The sequence below is a fragment of the Myodes glareolus genome, chromosome 2 (genome assembly GCF_982192425.1).
Source record: "Myodes glareolus chromosome 2, mMyoGla1.1, whole genome shotgun sequence".
Classification (NCBI taxonomy): domain Eukaryota; kingdom Metazoa; phylum Chordata; class Mammalia; order Rodentia; family Cricetidae; genus Myodes; species Myodes glareolus.
Genome location: NC_142027.1, coordinates 91,278,601 through 91,303,141, shown reverse-complemented (window position 1 = coordinate 91,303,141; position 24,541 = coordinate 91,278,601). Strand labels below are relative to the sequence as shown.

The window sequence follows — 24,541 nt, the reverse complement described above, 5'->3', positions numbered from 1 at the left end:
AGACCAGATAAGCAAATTAAAGAGACCTATAATGGCGAAAGAAATAGAAACAGTCGCCAAAATTCTCCAAACCAAAAAAGCTCAGGACCAGATTGTTTCAGCTCAGAATTCTGCAAAATTTTCAACGTAGAAATAATACCAATACTTTTCAAGTTGTTCAATACCATAGAAACAGAAAGAACATTGTCAAACTCCTTTTATGCGGCTATAATTAATTACCCTGATACCCAAACCAAATAAAGATATTACTAAGAAAGAGAATTACAGACCGATCTCATTCATGAACACTGATGCAAAAATACTCAATTAAATACTGGCAAATCGTATCCAAGAACACATCATTTGCAAGAAAATGGAGGGAACTAGAAAAAGTCATCCTGAGTGAGGTAACCCAGACTAGAAAAGATGAACAAGGTATGGACCCACTCACAGGTGAAAACTAGCTGTAAAGCCATGGATAAGGCTTTGCTCCACAACCGCAGAGAAGCTAACCAATAGTAAAGATGGTGCCTGAACTGGCCTTGCCCTGCAGTCAGATTGATGAATATCTTAAATGTCTTCCAAGAATTTACATCCAACAACTGATGGAGGCAGATGCAGAGAACCACAGCGGAGCACAGGGCTGAACAAAAAAAGTCCAGTTGAAAATAAGGAGGAGTGAGAATATGAGCAAAGACGTCAAGACCATGATGGGGTTACCCACTGCAGCAGCTTACCTGAGCTAGTAGAAGTCTTTCAATAGCGGCCTGACAGCAAGGGAGCCTACATAGGAACAAACTAGGCCTTCTGAATGTGGATAACAGTTGTATGGCTGGGCAGACTGTGGGGCCACTGACAGTGAGACCAGGATTTATCCCTACTACTTGTTCTGGCTTTTTGGAACCTATTCTTTCTGGAGGAATATCTTGTTCAGTCTAGATACAGTGTGAAGGGCCTTGGTCCTACCTCAATGTGTTAGACTTTGTTGACTCTCCATGGAGAGCCTTATCGCCTCTGAGGACTGGATGGAGGGCGGGATAAGAGTGGGCAGGGGGGAAAGTGGAGGGACCATGAAGATTAGAGGGAGTGGAAAATGTATTTGGCATGTAAAATGAGAAAAGATAGATTTATAAAATAAATTAAAGTAAAAATTGATTTGTTTTATGCTGGATTATAATTAGCAGTAGTGTATAATGAAATGATGAAATTATTCCTAGAACAAAAGAATTTCTGTCATATTGATGTCAGGGTAATTTCAGTCTCATAAAAAAGAGTTTATCAATGTTCCTGTCTATTATGTGGAACACTTTGAGGAGTATAGGTATTAGCTCTTCTTTGCAGTTCTGGTAGAATTCTGCACTAAAACCATCTGACTCTGCAGTTTTTTTGGAACCCATTCTCTTTGGAATGGATACCTTGCTCGGCCTACATATAGTAGGGAGGGCTTTGGACCTTCCACAAAGCAATATGCCTTATTCTCTCTGAGGAGTGGATGGAGTGTAGTATGGGGGAAAGGTGGAAGGAATGGGAGGAGTAGAGGAAGTGGGAAATGGGATTGGTATGTAAAATTGAAAAGACAGTTTGCTTTATTTTTATTAAATAAATAAATAAAAGACTATTTCTGATAAGTGGTATTACAGGAAAGAAGAATTATAGATATGAAGAATTATTCTATTTAATGATTTTTTTACAAGTGTACTTGGGAGGAGCTGTACCAGTGTGCACTTAATAGCAGAACACAGATTACTGCTTGGGAACCTTAATACTGTGAAACGATGAAGTGAGAAATTATCTTCTGTACTTGTCTGGAATGTAATTACTCATTTCTACATCTTTACAATCATTGCTACAAGGAGGAGAGAACAGATCAGAGAGTCGGGATAGATATGAGGTCAGTGTGCCTGTGAATAGCAGACATTTAAACATAATGTCACCACTTCACCTTCATGTGAAAGCATTGTATGAAATATTGCAAGTGTTTGCAATGTGGAGTTCAGCTATTGCTTTGTCTCTTATCTGTTCACACTTCCAAGTGTCTTCCAAAACAGCAATTCAAATCAAACAAGCTTGACCTATAATCCTGCCTATTGCTATGGTGCTCTCCAAAGTCACTGTGAATAATTATGAAATCATAGAGATAGGGAAATAAGGAAAGAACCAAACATGTTTTTCTCCAGCATAGAGAATGCAGGTGCAAAATCCCAGGGCAATGTGATCCCCAGAGCACATGTATGAGAGTGAAAAGCAAGAAATGCCAGTGCATTCTTGTTCACTCTGATTTATTTAGAGGAGAATGTCAACACTCTCACCTCGATTTTCTGGACTTTCTTCTATCTGTGTCCTTGTCTTGCATGAGAACCATAAACTATGCAACATCAGGAACCACCTGTATCCAACAGAGTCTTCTCTGATACTGTCAAGGTCTGAACCTGTTCATGAACTAAGCCAATAGCCTTCTTGGCTCATCCTAGTTGCAGGGCATTTTCTCTGTGTAGTGCAGACCCTGGCATGTCTCTTTCTTTGCTTTGCCTCTTTCTAATCTTGCAAGCTATGTGTGCTTTAATGAAAATAACTATTCAGAAGTGTTTTGAGTATGGGAAGCCCACCACGTACATGAAGGCTGACTTAATTCTAGGTGCATTTATCCCCATTTACTTCACACTAGAAGGACCCAAGCAAATCCAGATATTTCTTGAGGAAAAAAAGAATCCACTATCTGAAAGCTTAATGTAAGTACTTGTACCACTGTGCTAAGGATTATTCTCAAACTTAATGTAAGTACTTGTGTCACTGTGATAAGGATGTTCTAGCTCCATGACAGTGCATGCTCATCTGTGCACATCTAATTCCTTTAAAAATAATGAACTGTATGCACAGAAATGTGAAAATCAGTTGCAAACTTTTCTCGTTCATTTTGCTTCTACAGACCTTTACTCCCCTCTTCTTTATTTCTCTAGTCAAGTAGAGATCAAAGAGGAAAATGACCAACTTTTGTGTCTGTCCAGGCTGTGAGTTCATAGTAAGACTTATATTATTTTCACAGATTGAGAGAGGTTGCACCCTGCTCACATATCTTTGGGAATCTGAATGTGTAGTGTTTGAATGTTTCTTTCTATAGACTAGGATGGTTTCTGCTAAATCCCCATGTCTTTAGTGCAAACCTTAGCATCTCCTATCCCACATGTCCTTGCATTAGTTTTTTAAGTATCTCAAGATTTTGGCATTGTGATCATGTTTCTGACTTTTTTTATTTCTCATTGATATTTTAATGCAGTGTCTGTAAATCGCATCCTTCATTCCTGATGCTCTGTCTTCTGCTTAGTCAGTGCTTTTGGAGTCACTTCCGACTTTGTTTTTATTGACAGTTTCTTGATTGTATTTCCAACATGTCTATCTCTTCCTTCCTTACCCAAGAATCTCAATTTTCTTTCAGGATTTGACTTTTTTGGTACTGAGCCTTTGATATATATTGTTTTTTTTTCACCTCTCAGCCATGTTCTCCTGTACAGTATTGTATTTGTCTCAATGCCCAGTTGAATTCAATTACTTGTTTCTATTTTTTTTGTCATCCATCTTTTTACTTTTTAACTACTAATCTCACATTCGATCTTTCTGAATTTTTTTAGTTTATTTGTTGGTTAGTTAACATATTTTTCAGTAATAATTTGGCCTTTCTGTTTAGTATTTCTTTTTGCTTGATTTTATAATTTTAACAGTACCTTTTAAGCATCAATCATAGGTTTGTATGATCCTATACTAAGAAGTTTCTTCTTAAATGTTCAATCTATTCATTGCTCTGTAAGAAGGAAACAGGCTTCCAGGCCTATACTCCTGGTACTTGTGGTGTTATGGAGTATGTGAATGAAAAAATTCCTAGATGTTAGATTTATTTGGAACACACAGTACTCTTAGGAATGCTCTCACAGGATGGAAGGACTACAGTTCAGTAGCCCACTACAGCAGGAGAAGAAAGGAATTCCAAGACCAGGAGGAGAGAAAGCCAATCCTCAGGGAGAAGCAGTGGGCAGGAAAGTTTTAAATGTTAGCTGACAGCAGTACTTATCTGTCTGATGTGTCATAGGTGAATTCAAGTCACAACTCAGTGAATCTTACATTAATTTGTCTTAGTTTACAGATAAAGATGAAAGACTAAGATATACTAATATTTCCATTCTTTGTAATCTATACTAAAACCTTATTGTAGAAGAAGCAGTTAGCCAGTGTCTATTTATAGCTATTATAGACTCATGATTTAGTGTCATATCAAAAGCTTGGTGATTCAAAGGGGGATACAAATATGAACACTCTTTCCCTGTTTCCTCTGTCCAGATTTTATCTATGTATATCAGATAAGTATTCAGCACAATGAGAGGCAATTTTAAGTCTTATTTAGAAAACAATGAAAGAAAATTAAAAATTTTGCTCATTGCCTATGAAAATAGTAGATAGTACTTTACCGAGGCTAGATTAATAGCTAATCAGAACTCCACTGATTAATATGATAAACTATATATGTTTGAATCTTTAAGTCACATTTTCATATACCTTAGATAAGTTAAACACACCTTTGCAATTTTCATTTACCTTCTTTAAATCACTTCCCTAGAACCTCAAAACTATCAACAACATCAAACTTTTTTCCATCCAATCTTTTACCAGAAGACTAATATGGTTGACTTATGGAAGCAATAATTCAAAAGGAGGTTCTTTACACTAAAAAATAGTAAAATGATAGGGCTTAGTATCTACTTCATTAACAGATTTCAAATAGCCAATACATTATTGTGAACTATAGGTACAACACTATTAGCTAGGCTCTCTGTAACTCATTCATATTAGAACTAAAAGTTTCTGTGACCTTCATTGACATTTCTTATTTCCCCAAACCTCAGCCATGCCTTCCTGCCACATCTCTGCATCTCTGATGACCACCGTTCTATACTCCAAAGTTGTATTTTCTAAATTCTACAATTTTTCTTTGTCAGTTATATCTTAATGAAACTAAAAAATCATTATTTAAAAAAATAGTAAAATGTATGTTTGTTTCTAGTAATAGCCTGATAGTTTCAGTTTGGTTTTCTTTTTTTATTAATATTTATTGAGATCTACATTTTTCTCTGTTTTCCTCCCTGCCTCTCCCCTCACTTTCAATCCTCTCCCAAGGTCCCCATGCTCCAAATTTACTCAGGAGATTTTGTCTTTTTCTACTACCCATGTAGATTAGATCCGTGTATGTCTCTCTTAGTGTCCTCACTGTTGTCTAGGTTCTCTGGAATTGTGATTTGTGGACTGGTTTTCTTTGTTTTATGTTTAACCTGTTTGTGAGATTATCTTTTTCAGTGTTAGCCCTGTCAGAAAGGTAACCCTGTCTGTGAGTCTGCCTTTTTCAGCAGATGACCTGATCGCCGTAGAATATAACAAGACCTGACTTTTGCATATGATATGGACTGACCATGCAACTGCATCCTTGTTGGGAGGAGCTGAGTAGGATTGCTTGCTGCTGCTAAACATATAAAGCTGAAACTTGCTATCACCACCGTCAGATATCTGGGAAGGATAAATGTGAGCAGAAAATATAATCTAAATTGCCTCTGTATCAGTGAAAATGATAGAGACTTAGCTGATACTGGGGCAACCAGTTGGGATCCTTCTTATGATTTCAATGTCTTTATTAAGAGCAGAGATTGTTATGTTTAGATGTCACATGAGACACCATTGGACTTTGGTTGCCACACAGGACAGCATCTCAGCCTTCAACCACCAGACTCATGAGATTTGAGAAATGTTTTTGTGGAGGAACTTGAGGAAACTGACCTACTTGCCAAGGCAGAGTGGGGCATTCAACATGACAGTGTTCACAGTTTCTGCAGGGACCAGGTGGTAGGTGATACATGTGCCAGCTTTTGGCCCAGTGGTCAGCATTTGCACAGCTGAGGTAATATTCAAGTGGAGTCTGTTTTTTCCGTGGTATTTGTGGCGACTGATTACGGAAGCTGGTATTTTTGTTTATAAGGTGAAGTCTTTTTATTAAGTACCTTAAATGCCATGTTCAGCAGATCTCTCTGAGGGGTTTGAGGGATATCATCTAATTTATTAACTATATCTGATTTTAAACAAACTTTACTTCTTTTTAGCTACTTGTTCCAGACTTGTCATTGATAGCATAAGCAGAAGGCTAAAGCTTGTCCCTCTGTAAATGAAATACATTTGTACTCATCATGACCAAAACAAGGTTCTGAGCATGGTAAAGAAGTCGATCATTTATAAAGTGACTGACCATTAGCTTGCATGTTTTAATTATCTTCTATAGTTTGCAACAAGTTGGTAGCTTTTATAAGAATAGAATTTACAGTTTCATCCTTGTTAAGTGAGCCTTATAATTATGAATTGAACATTTAATTGAAGTCCCTTGCTGGGCAGTGGTGGTACATGACTTTAATCCCAGCACTAGGGAGACAGAGGCAGTTGGAACTCTGTGAGTTCAAGGTCAGCATGGTCTACAAGAGCTCGTTTCAGAAAAGGTACCAAAGCTACACAGAAAAACACTCCTTCGAAAAACCAAAAGAAAAAAAAAAGGATCCTTTGGCAACAAAATAAAATCTTAAACAAAAAATATAGTCCATAGCAAGTCTGGGAACACAACTTCATGATCATTCATAGTGTAACTTTACAGAATATCAGTTTCTTATGTGACATATTTTATTCAAATCGCCAAAGATATCAAATTCAAAAAGGGTACATCTTTAAAGCAGTTTCTATTATGGTAAATAGGCTCTTAAACCTTAGGAATCATAAGTCGTCTTCAAACTTTTGCTGCTAGCAAGTTCCTTTCTCAACAAACAAGAATTAAATCAAATGACATGTGAAGTTTGCTGTGTCGTATCCATTTTTCTAAACAAGAGTTGAATTCAAGTGACAAATAAGCATATTCTATATTTTTTAACTCTAAAGTTTTTCTGTTACAAATTTTAACCTGACTTTTTGTTTCAGATTTTACAGATTTTTAAACTACACTCAATGAATTCACAAATTCATAGCTATATAAGCATTAGAAAATAGTCTTACAAATCTTAAGACCAATACTTTATCAAAAGTTTTATTGATATAAGAGAGGGAATAAGATTAGCAGCCATAATAACTATTGCAAACATTTTGGTTTTTAGTTATTTTTAAGCATATGGTATATTTTACTTTTTGTTCTCCTTCTCCTTATTATAGATTCTGGTATATCTGACACAGAACAGATTTGAATGAAACTTGTAAGCATCATGCTCAGGTCTGGAGGGAGTGGGCTAAAACACATAGCCAACTTCTTTATCAAATACATCAAAATAAAACAGTATTTATTATTATCCATAGTGCAAAGATATTCGAATCTCTGTAAAATTATTTCAGTGGTCAGAAAAAGGCACAAGAACAAGCAGAGAGTAAAATATAATCTATGAGAAGACAAGAGTGGGGTACAAAGAAAACACAGATATAAGAGACTTTGAGAAAAAATAGCAGAAAGAGTTTGAAAATAAGGGACTTTGGGATTATACGCATCTGACGTGAAGAAAATTCTTACAATTTTGGGGCATTTGGAATTCCAGAGTGCCGTCTTTGGCCATTGAGCTATCCTGATGACAGTCCATTTGCAAGAAGACAACTAGTATTAAGGAAAACTCTAAATCTGAGAAGGAAAAAAAGATCATAGAAGGCACATGAAAGTATGTAGAGCAATCCCAAGGAGTAAGCAAAGAACATGTTTGGAGGAAGAGCAAGGGTAAGTTTCCTGGAATTGTCAAGAAGTCTGAGAGATTTGTCAGAGCGAAATGTCTGAAATCACAAAGGAGCAGCATCCCTTTCCATGAGATGGGTGTCCAATAGGGCAAGAGAAACTGCCTCGTGCACAAGCTAAAACTCTAGATAACCCATTCATTCACATATCAATACTGAGTGGTTTCAAGACTGCATCTCAAAAATTCTCACTTGATCCAATTCCAAAGAAGTTACGATAACAGAAACTAGAGGTTCCAATGTCTTATCAACAAAATCGACTTATCTATTGATAAAACAAACAATCAAATTTAAAACACATGGACCGAAACTGAGAATTCAGTATAGTAACTGAGAAAGAAAATAAATATGCTCAAGTTCCTTAGTAATTAGTGAAATACAAATCAAAACTTCTTTAATATTTTATATTTCCCAAGAATATAAATTACAAGAAATGCTGGAATATATACGCGTTAAGGGGATTGCAAACTGGTAAGCCCTGTGAAAATTAGAGTAGAAGATTTCTAAAAGTGTGGAAAGATATCTACACTGTTCTCTATGTCTATCAGTCCTGGGCACATGTGTAAAAGACTGCGTATCCTACTGTAGAAATTTTTGAACATCTATGTTCATTGTTCATAAGGCTAATCACAATAGCCTTAAAATGGAAGCAGCCTCAATGTCAATCAATTGATGAATGGATATTGTAACTGTGGTACATGTAAACAACTAAATTTTATTTGGCAGCAAATACAAATAGAATTATGTAATCTGCATGTAATGGATGGAGCTGGAATTACCACTCTATGAGGTAACCCAGACACAATAGGACAAAGTCAAATGCTTTCTCTCATATGCAGATGCTAGTTTTGAATCTTCAGGTGTCTCTACTTAACTTGAGTATGCATATTAGCCAGGAAACTACTAAGGTGAAAAGGGGAGGGGATTTCACTATCAGGCAAATAGAACACATGTGGTATGAAGAGGGGAGCAGAAATACTGGAGCAGAAAGGGTTAAGTAGCAAGTGATGTGAGAGCAGACCAGAAGGAGCGTGTGAAGGAACGACTAACTCTAAGACCTTGGAGAAAGTTTATGGAAATGTACTACTATAGAAGCTTCCTAAATACATACACTTATAAAGCACTATTGCTGAAACAGAATGCCTCTCCCAAAGATCATGAACCATTAAGACAAAGACAAATGCTAGGTATGAGTTAACTGTCTTAAGTTGTTTGCAAATGTTTTTCCCTATACTCACAAACATTACCAGCTTTTCCTTTGCTCTTGGTTACCCTACAGAATTTGATGACAGGACCTGTTTAATGAGAACATCACATAGATGAGTCACAGTACATGGAGTAATTAAGCTGTGACTGAAATGGAAATTTCATTTGTACCTGCTAGCATCCACAGTAAGGAAAAGTTTTATACACATTAATAAAAATGTAATAAATGTCTAACATACCAGCAATCTCTGAAACCAACAATTATGACTGGTAGGAAAACATATGCCCACTGATGACATTTCTTTATACTGGCTTGAATATTATAGGAATAACCCACAACATTCTTTTTAGATTAAAGTCCAGCTCCAGTAGTCAGATATCAGGCCCCATTGACCTAAAAAACTGTGGTTAGTTGTGTCATTTTTCCTAAATGAGGGCGTAATAATATTATTATGCTAAATAGACAAATATTTTACCTACCTGCTTAGTTCTTACCTTAAAATGGGAATTTCACTGCATACTTCCCTCATACCTTCTCAGGGAGGCTTCATTTTCCAACAGATGATGATTAATACTTAAACCTATAAGTAGTCACCAACCAGATAATGAGAGATTGTGGAGTACCCAGCTCTACATGGGACTCGTTTATCATTTATTCTTTCCCCTCAAAACTCAGAAGAGAGGGTAAAACTTTCTAAGAGTCAGAGATAGTGCATGATTGGGTTGAAAATGTTTGTTCCTTAAATGGCATGGCCATGACACACATGAACTGACTGCACAGAACCATCAGGAAATGAATTTAAAATCCCCACATTAATGGGAGAGAGGATCATGAATACTGCTCCTGCCTAAGGAGTCATTGACAGTTTGTAGCTACTCGGGGTAGGAAAATCGGTTTTCTTCAGGATGTGAGCACTGAGAGGATTCCCATTCTTCAGTAGAAGGCCTCACTCCCATGTGTGTGCTGGTAATCCAATCTGCCCTCTATGGGGATTTACAGAGAATGCACTTGAATTTAGGTGGAGAAAGTGTAAGGAAGGATAAGGGAACAAGAAGTGGTTAGGGTGTGGTGTGGATTTGATGAAAAACATTCTATGCATGTAAGATATTCTCAAATAATAAAGACATACATACTATTTTTATTATTTTATAAATAATACCCATGAAAATTTCCACTTCCTCCCCTCCTCCCACTTTCCTCAAGCTCCCCCACACACCCTCTCTCTCACTCCCTCCAGTCTTAAGAGAGGGCAAGGCACCTTGCACTGAGAAGTCCAAGGCCCTCCCCCCATTATACAGGCTTAGGAAGGTATGCATCCAAAAAGAATAGGATTCCAAAAAGCCAGTACATGCAGTAGAGACAAATCCCAGTGCCATTATCATTGGCCCCTTTGTCTTCCCCCACTGTTAACCACATTCAGAGGGTCCGATTTGATCCCATGTTCATTCATTCCCAGTCCAGCTGGAGTTGGTCAGCTCCCATTAGCTCAGGCACACTGTCTCAGTGGGTGAACCAACCCCTCGGGTCCTGATTTCCTTGCTCATAATCTTTCCCCTTCCATTCTTTTTTTTCCTTTATTTATTTAAAGAATTTCCACTTCCTCCCCTCCTCCCAATACCCTCCTGCTCCCCCCACTCCCTCTCCTCCTCCCTCCCCATTCCCAAGAGCAGTCAGGGTTTCCTGCCCTGTAGGAAATCCAAGTTCCTCCCCCGTCCCTCCAGGTCCAGGAAGGTGAGCATTCAAACAGACCAGGATCCCAAAAAACCAGTCCATGGAGACGAAACAAGACCCATGGCTGACTGAGAAGCCTCCTTCCATTCTTCAACAGGACATTGGGAGCTTAGTCCAGTGTTCCTATGTGGGTCCTTGTCATTGTCTGCATCCTTCACAGCACGTAGACCTATGGGACAAGGTACCATCTCCACGGCCCAGTGTCCTAGCTAAGGTCATCCCCATGGCCTCCTGGGAACTCCTTCAGAGCCAAGACTCTTGCAAACTCCAAAATAGCTTCCTCAATTAAGATATCTCTTTCCCTGATTAAATATCTGTCCTTCCTCCATCTCAGCCATCCCACTCACCCAAGCTCGCACCAACCCTCCTCTTATCTCCTCTCCCCCTATTCCCTTCGAATGAGCTCCCCCCACCCCATATCTTATGTACTATTTTTTTGTCTGACAATCTTGTTTGCTTCCAATTTCCGGGAGGTTCTATATGTGTTTTTCTTTGGATACAACTTATTACTTAGCTTCTCTGAGATCTTGAAGTATAGGCTCAATGTCCTTTGTTTATGGCTAAGATCCACTAATGATTGAGTATATACCATACTCATATTTTTGGGTCTGGGTTATCTCACTCAGGATAGTGTTTTCTATTTCCATCTATTTGCATACAAAATTCAAGATGTCATTGCTTTTTACTCTAATGTGTAGATGTGCCGTACTTTCTTTATCCATTCTTCTGTTGAGGGACATCTAGGATGTTTCCAGGTCCCAGATATTACAAATAATGCTGCTATAAACATAGTTGAACAAATGCTTTGTAGGATGATTGGGAATCTTATAGGTATATTCCCAAGAGTGATAATGCTGGATCCTGAGGTATGTTGACTCCCAATTTGATGAGAAACCACCACATTGATTTTCAAACTGGTTGTACAAGTTTGCATTACCACCAGCAATAGATTAATGTTACCTTTACTCCACATCTTCTCCAGCACAAGCAATAACTTGTGTTTTTGATTTTAGCCATTCTGACATGGATAAGATGGTATCTCAGAGTTGTTTTGATTTGCATTTCCCTGATAGCTAAAGATGTTGAACAAGTCCTTAAGTATCTTTTGACCATTTGAAATTCTTTTGTTGAGAATTCTCTGTTTAGTTCAGTATACAATTTTTAATTGGGTTATTTAGAATTTTAATGTTAAGTTTCTTGACTTATTTAAATATTTTACAGATTAATCCTTTGTTTGAAGTGACATTGGTGAAGATCTTCTCCCATTCAGTAGGATGCCATTTCTCTTAATTAATGTGTCCTTTGATTTACAGAAGCTTCTCAGTTTCAGGAGGACCCACTTATTCATTGTTTCTCTTATTGTCTGTGCTACTAGGGTTATACATAGGAAGTGGTCTCCTATGCCCAAGCATTGCAAGCTACTTCCCATTTTCTCTTCTATCAGGTTCAGTGTGGTCAGATTTATATTGAGGTCTTTAATCCATTTGGACTTGAGTTTTGTGCATGGTGATATATGGAGCTATTTTCATTTTCCTACAGGTTGACATCCAGTTATGCCTGCACCATTTGATAAAGATGCTTTCTTTTTATCATTGTTTAATTTTAGAATAGTTTCTTTGTCAAAAATCAGGTGTTCATAAGTCTGTGGATTAATATCTGGATCTTCAGTTCAATTTCATTGGTCAACATGTCCATTTTTATGCCAATACCAAGCTATTTTCAATACTGTAGCTCAGTAAGAGAATTTGATGTCAAGGATAGCAATGCCTCCTGAAGTTCCTTTATTGTATTTGATTGTGTTTGCTATCCTGAATTTTTTTGTTTTTCCATATAGAATCAATTATTGTTCTCTCAAGGTATTTGAAAAATATAAAGTTGATTATTGTTCTCTCAAAGTATGGGATTTTGATGGGGATTGCATTTAATTTATAGACTGCCTTTTGTAGGATTTCCATTTTTACTATGTTGATTCTACAAATCAAAGACCATGGGAGACCTTTCCATTTCTGGTCTCCTCTTCAATTTCCTTCTTCAAAGACTTAAAGTTCTTGTCAAATGGGTCTTTCACTTATTTGGTAAGTGTAAACATAAGATACTTTATGCTATTTGTGGTTATCGTGAAAGGTGAGGTTTCTCCGATTTTACTCTCAGCATCTTTATCCTTTGTGTACAGCAGGGCTACTGATTTTTTTCAAAGTTTATTAAATTATAAAAGTTTCCATTTCTGCCCCTCCTCCCAACACCCTCCCACTTCCCCCACTCCCTCTCCTCCTCCCTCTCCATCCCTAAGAGTAGTCAGGGTTTCCTGCCCTGTGGGAAGTTCAAGTTCCTCCCCCCTCCCTCCAAGTCCAGGAAGGTGAGTATCCAAACAGACTGGATCCCAAAAATCCAGTATATGCAGAGGAAACAAGTCCCAGTGTCAATGTCAATGGCTTTTCAGAAAGACTCCTGGCCAGCCACATCCAGAGAATCTGTCCACATTCAGAGAATCTGGTTAGATCACCTGTTCATTCAGTTCCAGTCCAGCTGGCCTTGGTGAACTCTCATTAGATCAGTCCCCTTGTATCAGTGGGTGATGGCACCCATCACAGTCATGATTTCTTTTTTCATTTTCTTCATCCTTCTGCTCCTCATTTGGACCGTGGGGGGACTCAATCCGGTGCTCCAATATGGGTCTCTGTCTGTATCGCCATCCAACGTCGGATGAAGGTTTCCTCTGCTCTTGCCTTCTTTGTTCACGTTCTCCTTCCTTCTGCCTCTCCTTTGGACCTAGGGAGCTAGGTCCAGTGTTCCAATGGGGGTTTCCGCCTCCATCTCCCTCCATCGCCTGATGAGAGTTCTATGGTGATATGCAAAATGTTCATCAGTATGGTAGTGGGACAAGGCCGGTTCAGGCACCCTCTCCTCTGTCCAGAGAACAATCTGGGGATCTCTCCTTGGACCAGGGATCCCCTTTATACTCAAGTCTCTTGTAAACCCTAAAATGACTCCCTTAGCTGAGGTATATACTTCACTGATCCCATATCTATCCATTCTCCCTCCCCCCATCCCAGTCCCCCGATCTTTCCCCATTCCTCCCCTACTCCCTTCTCTCTAACCCTCTCCCCTTCCAACAGTCCCCCCACCCCCCCCATGCACCCGAGGTTACCTGGCACTCTTGTCTATTTCCAATCTCCAGGAGAATAGCTACATGATTTTCATCAGGTTCACCTTCTTATTTAGCTTCTCTAGGATCACGAATTATAGGCTCAAAGACCTTTAATTATGGTTAGAATCCACTTATGAGTGAATACATACCATATTCCTCTTTTTGGGTCTGGCTTACCTCACTCAGTAAAGCGTTTTCTATTTCCATCCATTTGCATGCAAAATTCAAGATGTCATTGTTTTTTACCACTGAGTAAAACTCTAATGTATATATGTCCCACACCTTTTTTAACCATTCTTCTATTGAGGGGCACCTAGGTTGTTTCCAGGTTCTGGCTATTACAAACAGTGCTGCTACGAACATAGTTGAACAAATGCTTTTGTAGTATGTTAGGGCATCTCTTGGGTATATTCCCAAGAGTGGAATTGCTGAGTCCTGAGGGAAGTTGACTCCCAGTTTCCTGAGAAACCGCCACACTGATTTCCACAGTGACTGCACAAGTTTGCATTCCCACCAACAATGGATGAGTGTTCCCCTCATTCCACATCCTCTCCAGCATAGGCTATCATTGGTGTTTTTGAGTTTGACTATTCTGACAGGTGTAAGATGGTATCTCAAAGTTGTTTTGATTTGCATTTCCCTGATCGCTAAGGAGGTTGAGCATGACCTTAAGTGCTTTTTAGCCATTCGAAGTTCATCTGTTGTGAATTCTCTGTTCAGATAAGTACCCCATTTTTTGATTGGGTTAATTAGAGTTTTAGTTTCTAGTTTCTTGAGTTCTTTGTATATTTTGGAGATCAGACCTTTGTCTGTTCAGGGGTTTCTGAAGATCTTCTCCCAGTCAGAAGGTAGCCTTTTTGTCTTACTGACAGTGCCCTTTGCTTTACAGAAGCTTCTCAGTTTCAGTAGGTCCCATTTATTTATTGTTTCTCTTTTTGTCTGAGCTCCTGGGGTTCTGCTTAGGAAGTGGTCTCCTGTGCCTATATCTTGTAGACTACTTCCCACTTTCTCTTATATCAGGTTCAAAGTGGTTGGATTAATGTTGATGTCTTTAATCCACTTGGACCTGAGTTTTGTGCATGGTGATAAATATGGATCTATTTTCATTCTTCTACAGGTTGACATCCAGTTATGCAAGAACCATTTGTTAAAGATGCTATCCTTCTTCCATTGTATAGCTTTAGCTCCCTTATCAAAAATCAGGTGTTCATACGTTTGTGGGTTAATACCTAGGTCTTCTATTCGATTCCATAGGGCAACTTCTCTGTTGTTATGCCAATACCAAGCTGTTTTCAATACTGTTGCTCTGTATTAGAGTTTGAAGTCAGGGATGGTAATGCCTCCAGAAGTTCCTTTATTGTATAAGATTGTTGTGGCTATCCTGGGTTTTTTGTTTTTCCATATAAACTTGATTATTGTTCTCTCCAGGTCTGTGAAGAAGTTTGATGGGATATTGATGGGAATTGCATTGAATCTATAGATTGCTTTTGGTAGAATTGCCATTTTTACTATGTTGATTCTCCCAATCCAAGAGCAGGGGAGGTCTTTCCATTTTCTGGTATCCTCCTCAATTTCTTTCTTCAAGGACTTAAAGTTCTTATCAAATAGGTCTTTCACTTCCGTGGTTAGAGTTACCCCAAGATACTTTATGCTATTTGTGGCTATCATGAAAGGTGATGTTTCTCTGATTTCCCTCTCTGCTTCTTTATCCTTTGTGTATAGGAGGGCTACCGATTTTTTGGAGTTGATCTTGTATCCTGCCACATTACTAAAGGTGTTTATCAGCTGTAGGAGTTCTTTGGTAGAGTTTTTGGGGTCTCTCATGTACACTATCATATCGTCTGCAAATAACGAAAGTTTAACTTCATCCTTTCCAATTTGTATCCCCTTGATCCCCTTATGTTGTCTTGTTGCTATTGCTAGAACTTCAAGCATTATATTGAAGAGGTATGGTGAGAGTGGACAGCCTTGTCGTGTTCCTGATTTTAGTGGAAAGGCTTTGAGATTCTCTCCATTCAATTTGATGTTAGCTGACGGCTTGCTGTATATTGCTTTTATTATATTTAGGTATGATCCTTGTATCCCCAGTCTCTCCAACACCTTTATCATAAATGGGTGTTGAATTTTGTCAAATGCTTTTTCAGCATCCAATGAAATGATCATATGGTTTTTTTTCTTTCAGTTTATTTATATGATGGATTACATTGAAAGATTTGCACATGTTGAACCAGCCCTGCATCTCTGGGATGAAGCCCACTTGATCATAATGGATAATTTTTCTAATGTATTCACCTGGTCTTGGTTCAACTTTGGTATCTGGTACTTATCTAAAAAAATGTCAATTTCTTGTACATTTTCCAACTTTGTGGCATATAAATTTTCTTAGTAAGATCTAATGATTCTCTGAATTTCCTCTGTGTCTGTGTTATGTCCCCCTTTTCATTTCTGATCTTATTAATTTGCATGTTCTCTCTCTGCCGTTTGATTAATTTGGATAGGGGCTTGTCGATCTTGTTGATTTTCTCCAAGAACCAGCTTTTGATTCAATGATTCTTTGGATTGCTTTCTGTGTTTATATTGTGTTGATTTCAGCCCTCAGTTTGATTATTTCCAGTCTTCTCCTCCTCCTGGGTGAATCAGCTTCTTTTTTTTCTAGAGCTTTCAAGTGTGCTGTTAAGTCTCCAATGTGTGCTTTCTCCGTTTTCTTTAATTGGGCACTTAGTGCTATGAACTTTCCTCTTAGCACTGCTTTCATAGTGTCCCATAGGTTTGAGTACATTGTGTCTTTATTTTCATTAAATTCAAGGAATACTTTAATTTCTTTCTTTATTTCTTCCTTGACCCAGGGGTGATTCAGTAGTTGACTGTTCAACTTCCATGAATTTGTTGACTTCCTGGGGGTAGCACTGTTGTTGAATTCTAACTTTAATCCATGGTGGTCTGACAAGACACAGGTGGTTACTAATATTTTTTTGTATCTGTGGAAGTTTGCTTTGTTACCCAGTATGTGGTCAATTTTCGAAAAGGTCCCATGAGCTGCAGAGAAGAAGGTATATTCTTTCCTATTTGGGTGGAACGTTCTATAGATGTCTGTTAAGTCCATTTGATTCAATACCTCCAATAATTCTCTAATTTCTCCATTAGGTTTCTGTCTGATTGACCTGTCCATTGGTGAGAGAGGAGTGTTGAAGTCTCCTACTAATAGTGTGTGTGGTTTGATGACTGCCTTGAGTTCTAGAAGTGATTCTTTTATATAAGTAGTAGACTTTATATTAGGGGTGTAGATATTCAGGATTGAGACTTCCTCCTGATGAATTGTTCCTGTTATGAGTATAAAATGTCTGTCTCCATCTCTTCTGATTGTTTTTCATTTGAAGTCGATTTTGTTGGAAATTAGAATGGCCACACCTGCTTGTTTCTTAAGTCCGTTTGCTTGAAAAACCTTTTCCAGCCCTTTACTCTGAGTAGATGTCTGTCTTTGTGGTTGAGGTGTGTTTCTTGTAAACAGCAGAATGTTGGATCCTGTTTTCGTATCCAATCTCTTAGTCTGTGCCTTTTTATAGGTGAGTTGAGTCCATTGATATTAAGTGATATTAATGACCAGTGGTTGTTGACTCCAGTTATTATTATTTTTTGTTTATTTGTTTAATCGAGTTTGTATGTGTCCCTTTTTTGAGTTAAGCTCGTGAAGGGTCGGTAGATGTCTGAGTTATTGTAGGCAGTGTTGGCAATGTTGGATTGCTTGGGTTGCGATTTTCCTTCTATTACTTTGAGTAAGGCTGGGTTTGTGGCTACGAATTGTTTAAATTTGTTCTTATCCTAGAATACTTTGTTTTCTCCATTGATAGTAAACGATACTATCATTTATTACATTTATTACGTTGATAGTAAACGTGGGTATAGTAGTCTGTGTTTGCATCCATGCTCTCTTAGTTTCTGCAGTACCTCTATCCAGGACCTTCTGGCTTTCATGGTTTCCATAAAGAAGTCCGGTGTAAGTCTGATAGGTTTACCTTTATAAGTTACTTGCCCTTTTTCCTTTGCAGCTCTTAATATTCTTTCTTTAATCTGTATGTTTTGTGTTTTGATTATTATATGGCGAGAGGATGTTTTTTTTTTTTGATCAAGTCTATTTGGTGTTCTGTATGCTTCTTGAACCTTCATCGGAATATCATTCTTTAGGTTGGGAAAGTTTTTTTCTATAATTTTTTGAATATATTTTCTGGTCCTTTGATATGCAGTTCTTCTCCTTCTTCAATCCCTATTATTCTTAGATTTGGTTTTTTTTATTGTGTCCCAGAGTTCTGGAATGTTTTGTGATGAGAATTTATTGGATTTGCTGTTTTCTTTGATCAGAGCATTTATTTTCTCTATGGTATCTTCAGACTCTGAGATTCGTTCTTCCATCTCTTGTAACCTATTGGTTATGCTTGATTCTGTAGTCTCTGTTCATTTACCTAGATTTTCCATATCCAGCTAGACCTTGTTTTGTGTTTTCTTCATTGACTCCATTTCAGTTTTCAATTCTTGAACTGTTTTCATTACCTGTTTGATTGTTTTTTTCTTGGTTTCCCAGTGTATCATTCATGGATTTACTCATTTCTTCATACTTTTTGTTATATTTCTCATCCATTTCTTTACTCATTTCTTCAATCTTTTTGTTGTATTTCTCATCCAGTTCTTTAAGGAAGTTAGTCATATCCTGTTTAAGGATCTCTATTGCTTTCATAATGGCATTTTTTCCGCTTCTTCTGAATTAAGAGCTTCAAGACCTTCTATTGTAGGTTCATTGGAATCTGGTGTATTCGTGTTGTTTTTTAGATTGTTGGAGGAGTTCTTGCCTTGGCGTCTGCCCATCTCTTCCTTCAAATGCTCTCTATTGGATCTTCTGTTACCAGGTCAGGTTCCCTTGTTGGGCAGGAACTTCACGGACAGAAGGTCTACCTTTCCTCAGGCAGTCTATTGAAACACAGGCACTCCCTCCTGCTGGGTTGTACTCACAGCCCAGGCCCAGTGTGCAAGGGAGTTGCTCTGGGGAGATCTTGTGGCCCCAGAGGGGAAGGGGGAAGAGAGGAAGGTGTGCCTGGATAAAGGCTGGGACGGGATTCGGGAGAGCTCTGCAGGGGGGACCTGCCTCTGCCTGGTGACCAGAAAGTTGAGGGGGGCGGGGAAAGTCTGAATTCCTCCTAGTCAAAGCCCTAGGGCCAGTAACAGACTCACCCCTCCTCCAATGGATGTCTGCTAGAAGATCACTCTCTCTTGCTGGCCAGGAGTGTGGCTGAGCTGAGACAGAGCTTGCCTGTCCTCAGGCAGGCTCTCAAAGCAAAGGAACTGCCCCTGCAGGCCTGAGCCCACAGCCCAGACCCTGCGTGCAAGGGAGCAGCTCTGGGGAGATCTTGTGGCCCCAGAGGGGAGGGGGGAAGAGAGGAAGGTGTACCTGGATAAAGGCTGGGACGGGTTCGGGAGAGCTCTGCAGGGGGGACCTGCCTCTGCCTGGTGACCAGAAAGTCGAGGGGGGCGGGGAAAGTCTGAATTCCTCCTAGCCAAAGCCCTCGGGCCAGTAGCAGCCTCACCCCTCCTCCAATGGATGTCTGCTAGAAGATCACTCTCTCTTGCTGACCAGGAGTGTGGCTGAGCTGAGACAGAGCTTGCCTGTCCTCAGGCAGGCTCTCAAAGCATAGGAACTGCCCCTGCAGGCCTGAGCCCACAGCCCAGGCCCAGCGTGCAAGGGAGCAGCTCTGGGGAGATCTTGTGGCCCCGGAGGGGAGGGCTGATTTTTTTGAGTTGACTTGTTACCTGCCACATCACTGAAGGTATTTATCAGCTATAGGAGTTCTCTGGTAGAGTTTTTGGGGTCACTTATATACACTATCACATCATCTGCAAATAACAAAAGTTTGACCTCTTCATTTCCAATTCTAATCCCCTTGATCTACTTATGTATTATTTATATTAATCTTTTTTAATTTTGTTATTATTTTTTATTTTTATTTTTCCTTTCAATTATTTACACTTCCTTCCCTCCTCCCAATTGCTTCCCACTCCTGCATACCCTGTCCTCCCTCTCCCACCCTACTTGAGAGAGGGCAGGGAACCCTGCCCTGTGGAAAGTCCAAGGCCCTTCCCCCAACATCCAGGCCTAGAGAACTGTGCATCCATATAGACTAGGGTCCCAAAAAGCCAGAACATGCTGTAAAAACAAGTTCCAGTGCCTTTATCAATGGCTTATCAGTTCAGTCCCCATTGTCAGCAACAATCAGAGAGTCCGGTTTGATCACATTCTCATTCAGTCCTGGTCCAACTGGATTTGGTGAGCTCCATTTGAACAGGCACACTGTCTCAGTGGGTGGACCAACCCCTCGCAGTCCAGACCTCCTTGCTCATCTTCTCTCTCCTTCTGCCTTTCAACTGGACCTTGGGAGCTCAGTCCAGTGCTCTGATGAGTGTCTCTGTCTCTATCTCCATCCCTCACTGGACAAAGATTCTATGGTGATATTCGAGATAATCATCAGCGTGATAGTGGGGCAAGGACAGTTCAGGCAACCTCTCCTCTGCTGTCCAAAGACCTAGCTGGGTCATCCCTGTGGACACCTGGAATCCCCTCTAGAGCCAAGTCTCTTGCCAACCCTAAACTGGATCCCTTAATGTAGGTATCTTCTTCCCTGCTTTGATATTCGCCTTTCCTCCTTCTCTAACCTCCCACTCCCCTAAGCTGTTGCCAGTCCTTCCCTTCTCACTTACCTCTCTCCCTCACCTCTTTCCACCAACCTTACCCCAACCCCTGTCCCCAGCCCCATGCTTACAACTTTTGCTCTGCAATCTTGTTTGCTTCAAATTTCCAGGAGGATCTACATATGTTTTTCTTTGGGTTCACTTTGTTATTTGGCTTCTCTGTGCTTGTGAACTATAGGCTTAATTACCTTGGTTTATGGCTGTAGTTCACAAATGAGTGAATACATACCATATTCATCTTTTTGGGTCTGGGTTATCTCACTCAGGATAGTGTTTTCTATTTCCATCAATTTGCATGTAAAATTCAAGATAGCATTGTTTTTACCACTGAGTAGTACTTTAATGCATATATATTCCACACTTTCTTTATCCATTCATCCATTAAGGGGCATCTAGGTTGTTTCCAGGTTCTGGCTATTACAAAGATTACTGCTATAAACATAGTTGAACAAATGATTTTATAGTATGATTGGACATCTCTAAGGTAAATTCCCAAGAGTGGTATTGCTGGATCCTGAGGTAGGTTGATTCCGAATTTCCTGAGAAGCCACCACACTGATTTCCAAAGTGATTGCACAAGTATGCATTCAAACCAAAAATGGATGAGTGTTCCCATTACTCCACATTCTCTCCAACAAAGGCTCATATTGGTGTTTTTTGATTTAAGCCATTCTGACAGGTGTAAGATGGTATCTCAAAGTTGTTTTGATTTTCATTTCCTGATCGATAAGGAAGTTAAACATGACCTTAAGTGTCTCTTGGCCTTTTGGACTTCTGTTGAGAATTCTCTGTTCAGTTCAGTGACCCATTTTCAATTGGGTTAATTGAAATTTTAAAGTCTAGTTTCTTGAGTTCTTTATATAGTTTGGAGATCAGACCTTTGTCTAATACAGGGTTGGTGAAGATCTTCTCCAATTCAGTAGGATACCTTTTTGTCTTTATAACAGTGTCCTTTGCTTTACAGAAGCTTCTCAGTTTCAGGAGCTCCCATTTAGTCAATGTTGTCCTTATTGTCTGTGCTACTGGGGTTATATGTAGGAAGTGGTCTCTTGTGTCCATGTGTTGCAGTCTGCTTCCTACTTTCTCTTATATCAGGTTCAATGTGGTCAAATTTATATTAAGGTCTTTAATCCATTTGGATTTCAGTTTTGATCATGGTGATAGATATGGATCTATTTTCATTCTTCTACAGGTTGACATACAGTTATGCTATCTTCATTTGTTCAAGATGTTTTCTTTCTTTCATTGTATAATTTTAAAAGTTCTTGTCAAATAGATCTTTCACTTCCTTGGTTAGAGTTACCCCAAGATATTTTATGCTATTTGTGACTATTGTAAAAGGTGAAGTTTCTCTGATTTCCTTCTCCACTTCTCTATCCTTTGTGTATAGCAGGGCTACTGATTTTTTTTTAGTTGATATTGTAACCTGCCACATCACTGAAGGTATTTATCAGCTATAGGAGTTTTTTGGTAGAGTTTTTGGAGTCACTAATGTACACTATCATATCATCTGCAAATAACGAAAGCTTGACTTCTTCCTTTCCGATTTGAATTCCCTTGTATACCTTATGTTGTCTTATTGCAATTGCTAGAACTTCAAGCACTATTTTGAAGAGATATGGTGAAAGTGGACAGCCTTGTCTTCTTCCTGATTTTAGTGGAATGCCTTTGAGTTTCTCTCCATTTAGTTTGATATTAGCTGTTTGCTTGCCATATATTGCTTTTATTATATCTTGGCATGATCCTTGTATCCCTAACCTCTCTAAAACCTTTAACATAAAGGGGTGTTGAATTTTGTCAAATGCTTTTGCAACATCATAGAAATGATCAAATGGTTTTTCTTTCAGTTTATTTATATGATGGATTACATTGATAGATTTTCGTATGTTGAACCAGCCCTGCATCTCTGGGATGAAGCCTACTTGATCAGAATGAATAATTTTTTGATGTGTTCTTGGATTCTGTTTGCTAGAACTTTATTAAAAAATTTGTATTGATGTCCATGGGTGAGATTTGTCTGTAATTCTCTTTCTGATTGGATCTTTGTGTGATTTTTCGAATCGGGGTGACTGTAGCTTCAGAAAAGGAGTTTGGCAATGACTCTTATTTTTCTATTATGTGGAACACATTAGGGAGTATAGGTATCAGCTCTTCTTGGAAGTTCTGATAAAATTCTGCATTAAAACCATCGTGTCCTGGGCTTTTATTGTTTGGGAGGATTTTTATGACAGCTTCTATTTCCTCACGACTTACAGGTCTATCTAAATTGTCCACCTGGTCTTGATTCAATTTTGGTAAATGATATTTATCTAAAAACAAGTCCATTTCTTTTACATTTTCCAACTTTGAAGCATATAAGCTTTTGTAGTAAGATCTAATGATTTTCTGAATTTCCTCAGTGTCTGTTGTTATGTCTTTCTTTTCTTTTTTTCTGATTTTGATAATTTGTGTGTTCTCTCTTTGCTGTTTGATTAGTTTGGATAAATGTTAGTCAATCTAGTTGACTTTCTCAAAGAACCAGCTTTTTATTTCATTGATTCTTTGGATTGTTTTCTGTGTTTCTATTTTATTGATTTCAGCCCTCAGTTTAATTATTTCCAGTCTTCTATTCCTCCTGGGTGAGTCTGTTTCTCTTTTTCTAGAGCTTTCAGCTGTGTAGTTAAGACTCTAATGTGAGCTTTCTCCGTTTTTATTGTGGGAACTTAGAGCTATGAACTTTTCTCTTAGCACTGCTTTCATTCGTGTCCCATAGATTTGGGTATGTTGTGTCTTCATTTTCATTGAATTCAAGAAAGATTTTAATTTCTTTATTTATTTCTTCACTGATCCAGGGATGTTTCAGTAGTTGGCTGTTCAGTTTCCCTGAGTTTGTAGGCTTTCTGGGGTTAGAAATGTTGTTGAATTCTAACTTTATTCTAACTTATCGGTGATCCGTTAAGACATAGGTGGTTACTACAATTTTTTTGTATCTGTGGAAGTTTGCTTTGATACCGAGTATGTGATCAATTTTTGAGAAGGTTCCTTGAGATGCTGAGAAGAAGGTACATTCTTTCCTATTGGGGTGGAATGTTCTCTTGATGTCTGTTTAGTCTATTTGATTCATTACTTCCATTAGTTCTCTCATTTCTCTGTTAGGTTTCTGTCTGATTGACCTGTCCATTGGTGAGACAGGAGTGTTGAAAACTCATATTAGTGTGTGGGGTTTGATGGATGCCTTGAGTTCTAGTAATGTTTCTTTTACATAAGTGGGTGCTTATATATTAGGACCATAGATACTCAGGATTGAGACTTGATGAATTTTTCCTGTTATGAGTATAAAGTGTCCATCTCCATCTCTTCTGATTGATTGTATTTGCAGTCAATTTTGTTAGATATTAGTATAGTCACACCAGCTTGTTTCTTTGGTTCATTTGATTGGAAAACCTTTTTCAAACCCTTTACTCAGAGTTAGTGTCTGTCTTTGTCATTGAGGTGTGTTTCCTGTAAACAGCAGAGTGCTGGATCTTGGTTTTAAATCTATTCTTTTAGCCTGCATCTTGTTATAGGTGAATTGAGTCAATTGATATTAAGTGATATTAATGACAAGTGGTTGTTAACTCTAGTTATTTTTTGGTGGTATTGTTTGTGTGTTTCCCTTCTTTGAGTTGTGTTGGTGGAGGGTTATCAGATGTCTGTGCTTTTGTGGGTGTTGTTGGCTTTCTATAAGGCTGGGTTTGTGGCAACGTATTGTTTAAATCTGTTTTTGTCATGGAATATCTTGTATTTTCTATTGATTGTGTAAGAAAGCTTTGCTGGGTATAGTAGGCTGGGCTTGCATCCATGTTCTCTTAGAGTCTGCAGCACATTTGTCCCAGATTTTTTGGCTTTCATGGTTTCCATTGAGAAATCAAATGTAATTCCGATAGGTTTACCTTTATATGTTACTTGACCTTTTTTCTTTGCAGATCATAATATTCCTTCTTTAT

General features: G+C 38.6%; 1 protein-coding gene across 1 annotated transcript in view; it reads left to right on the top strand.

Moving 5' to 3' along the window:
- The first annotated feature begins 2,487 nt into the window (after nucleotides 1-2,487).
- LOC125396176 (vomeronasal type-2 receptor 26-like) overlaps nucleotides 2,488-24,541 on the top strand; it is a 77,721-nt gene continuing 55,667 nt past the window's right edge. The window contains exon 1 of the mRNA XM_085678392.2: nucleotides 2,488-2,708. Within this exon, the coding sequence (XP_085534518.2) occupies nucleotides 2,488-2,708 (221 nt within the window). The remainder of the gene's footprint in view (nucleotides 2,709-24,541) is intronic.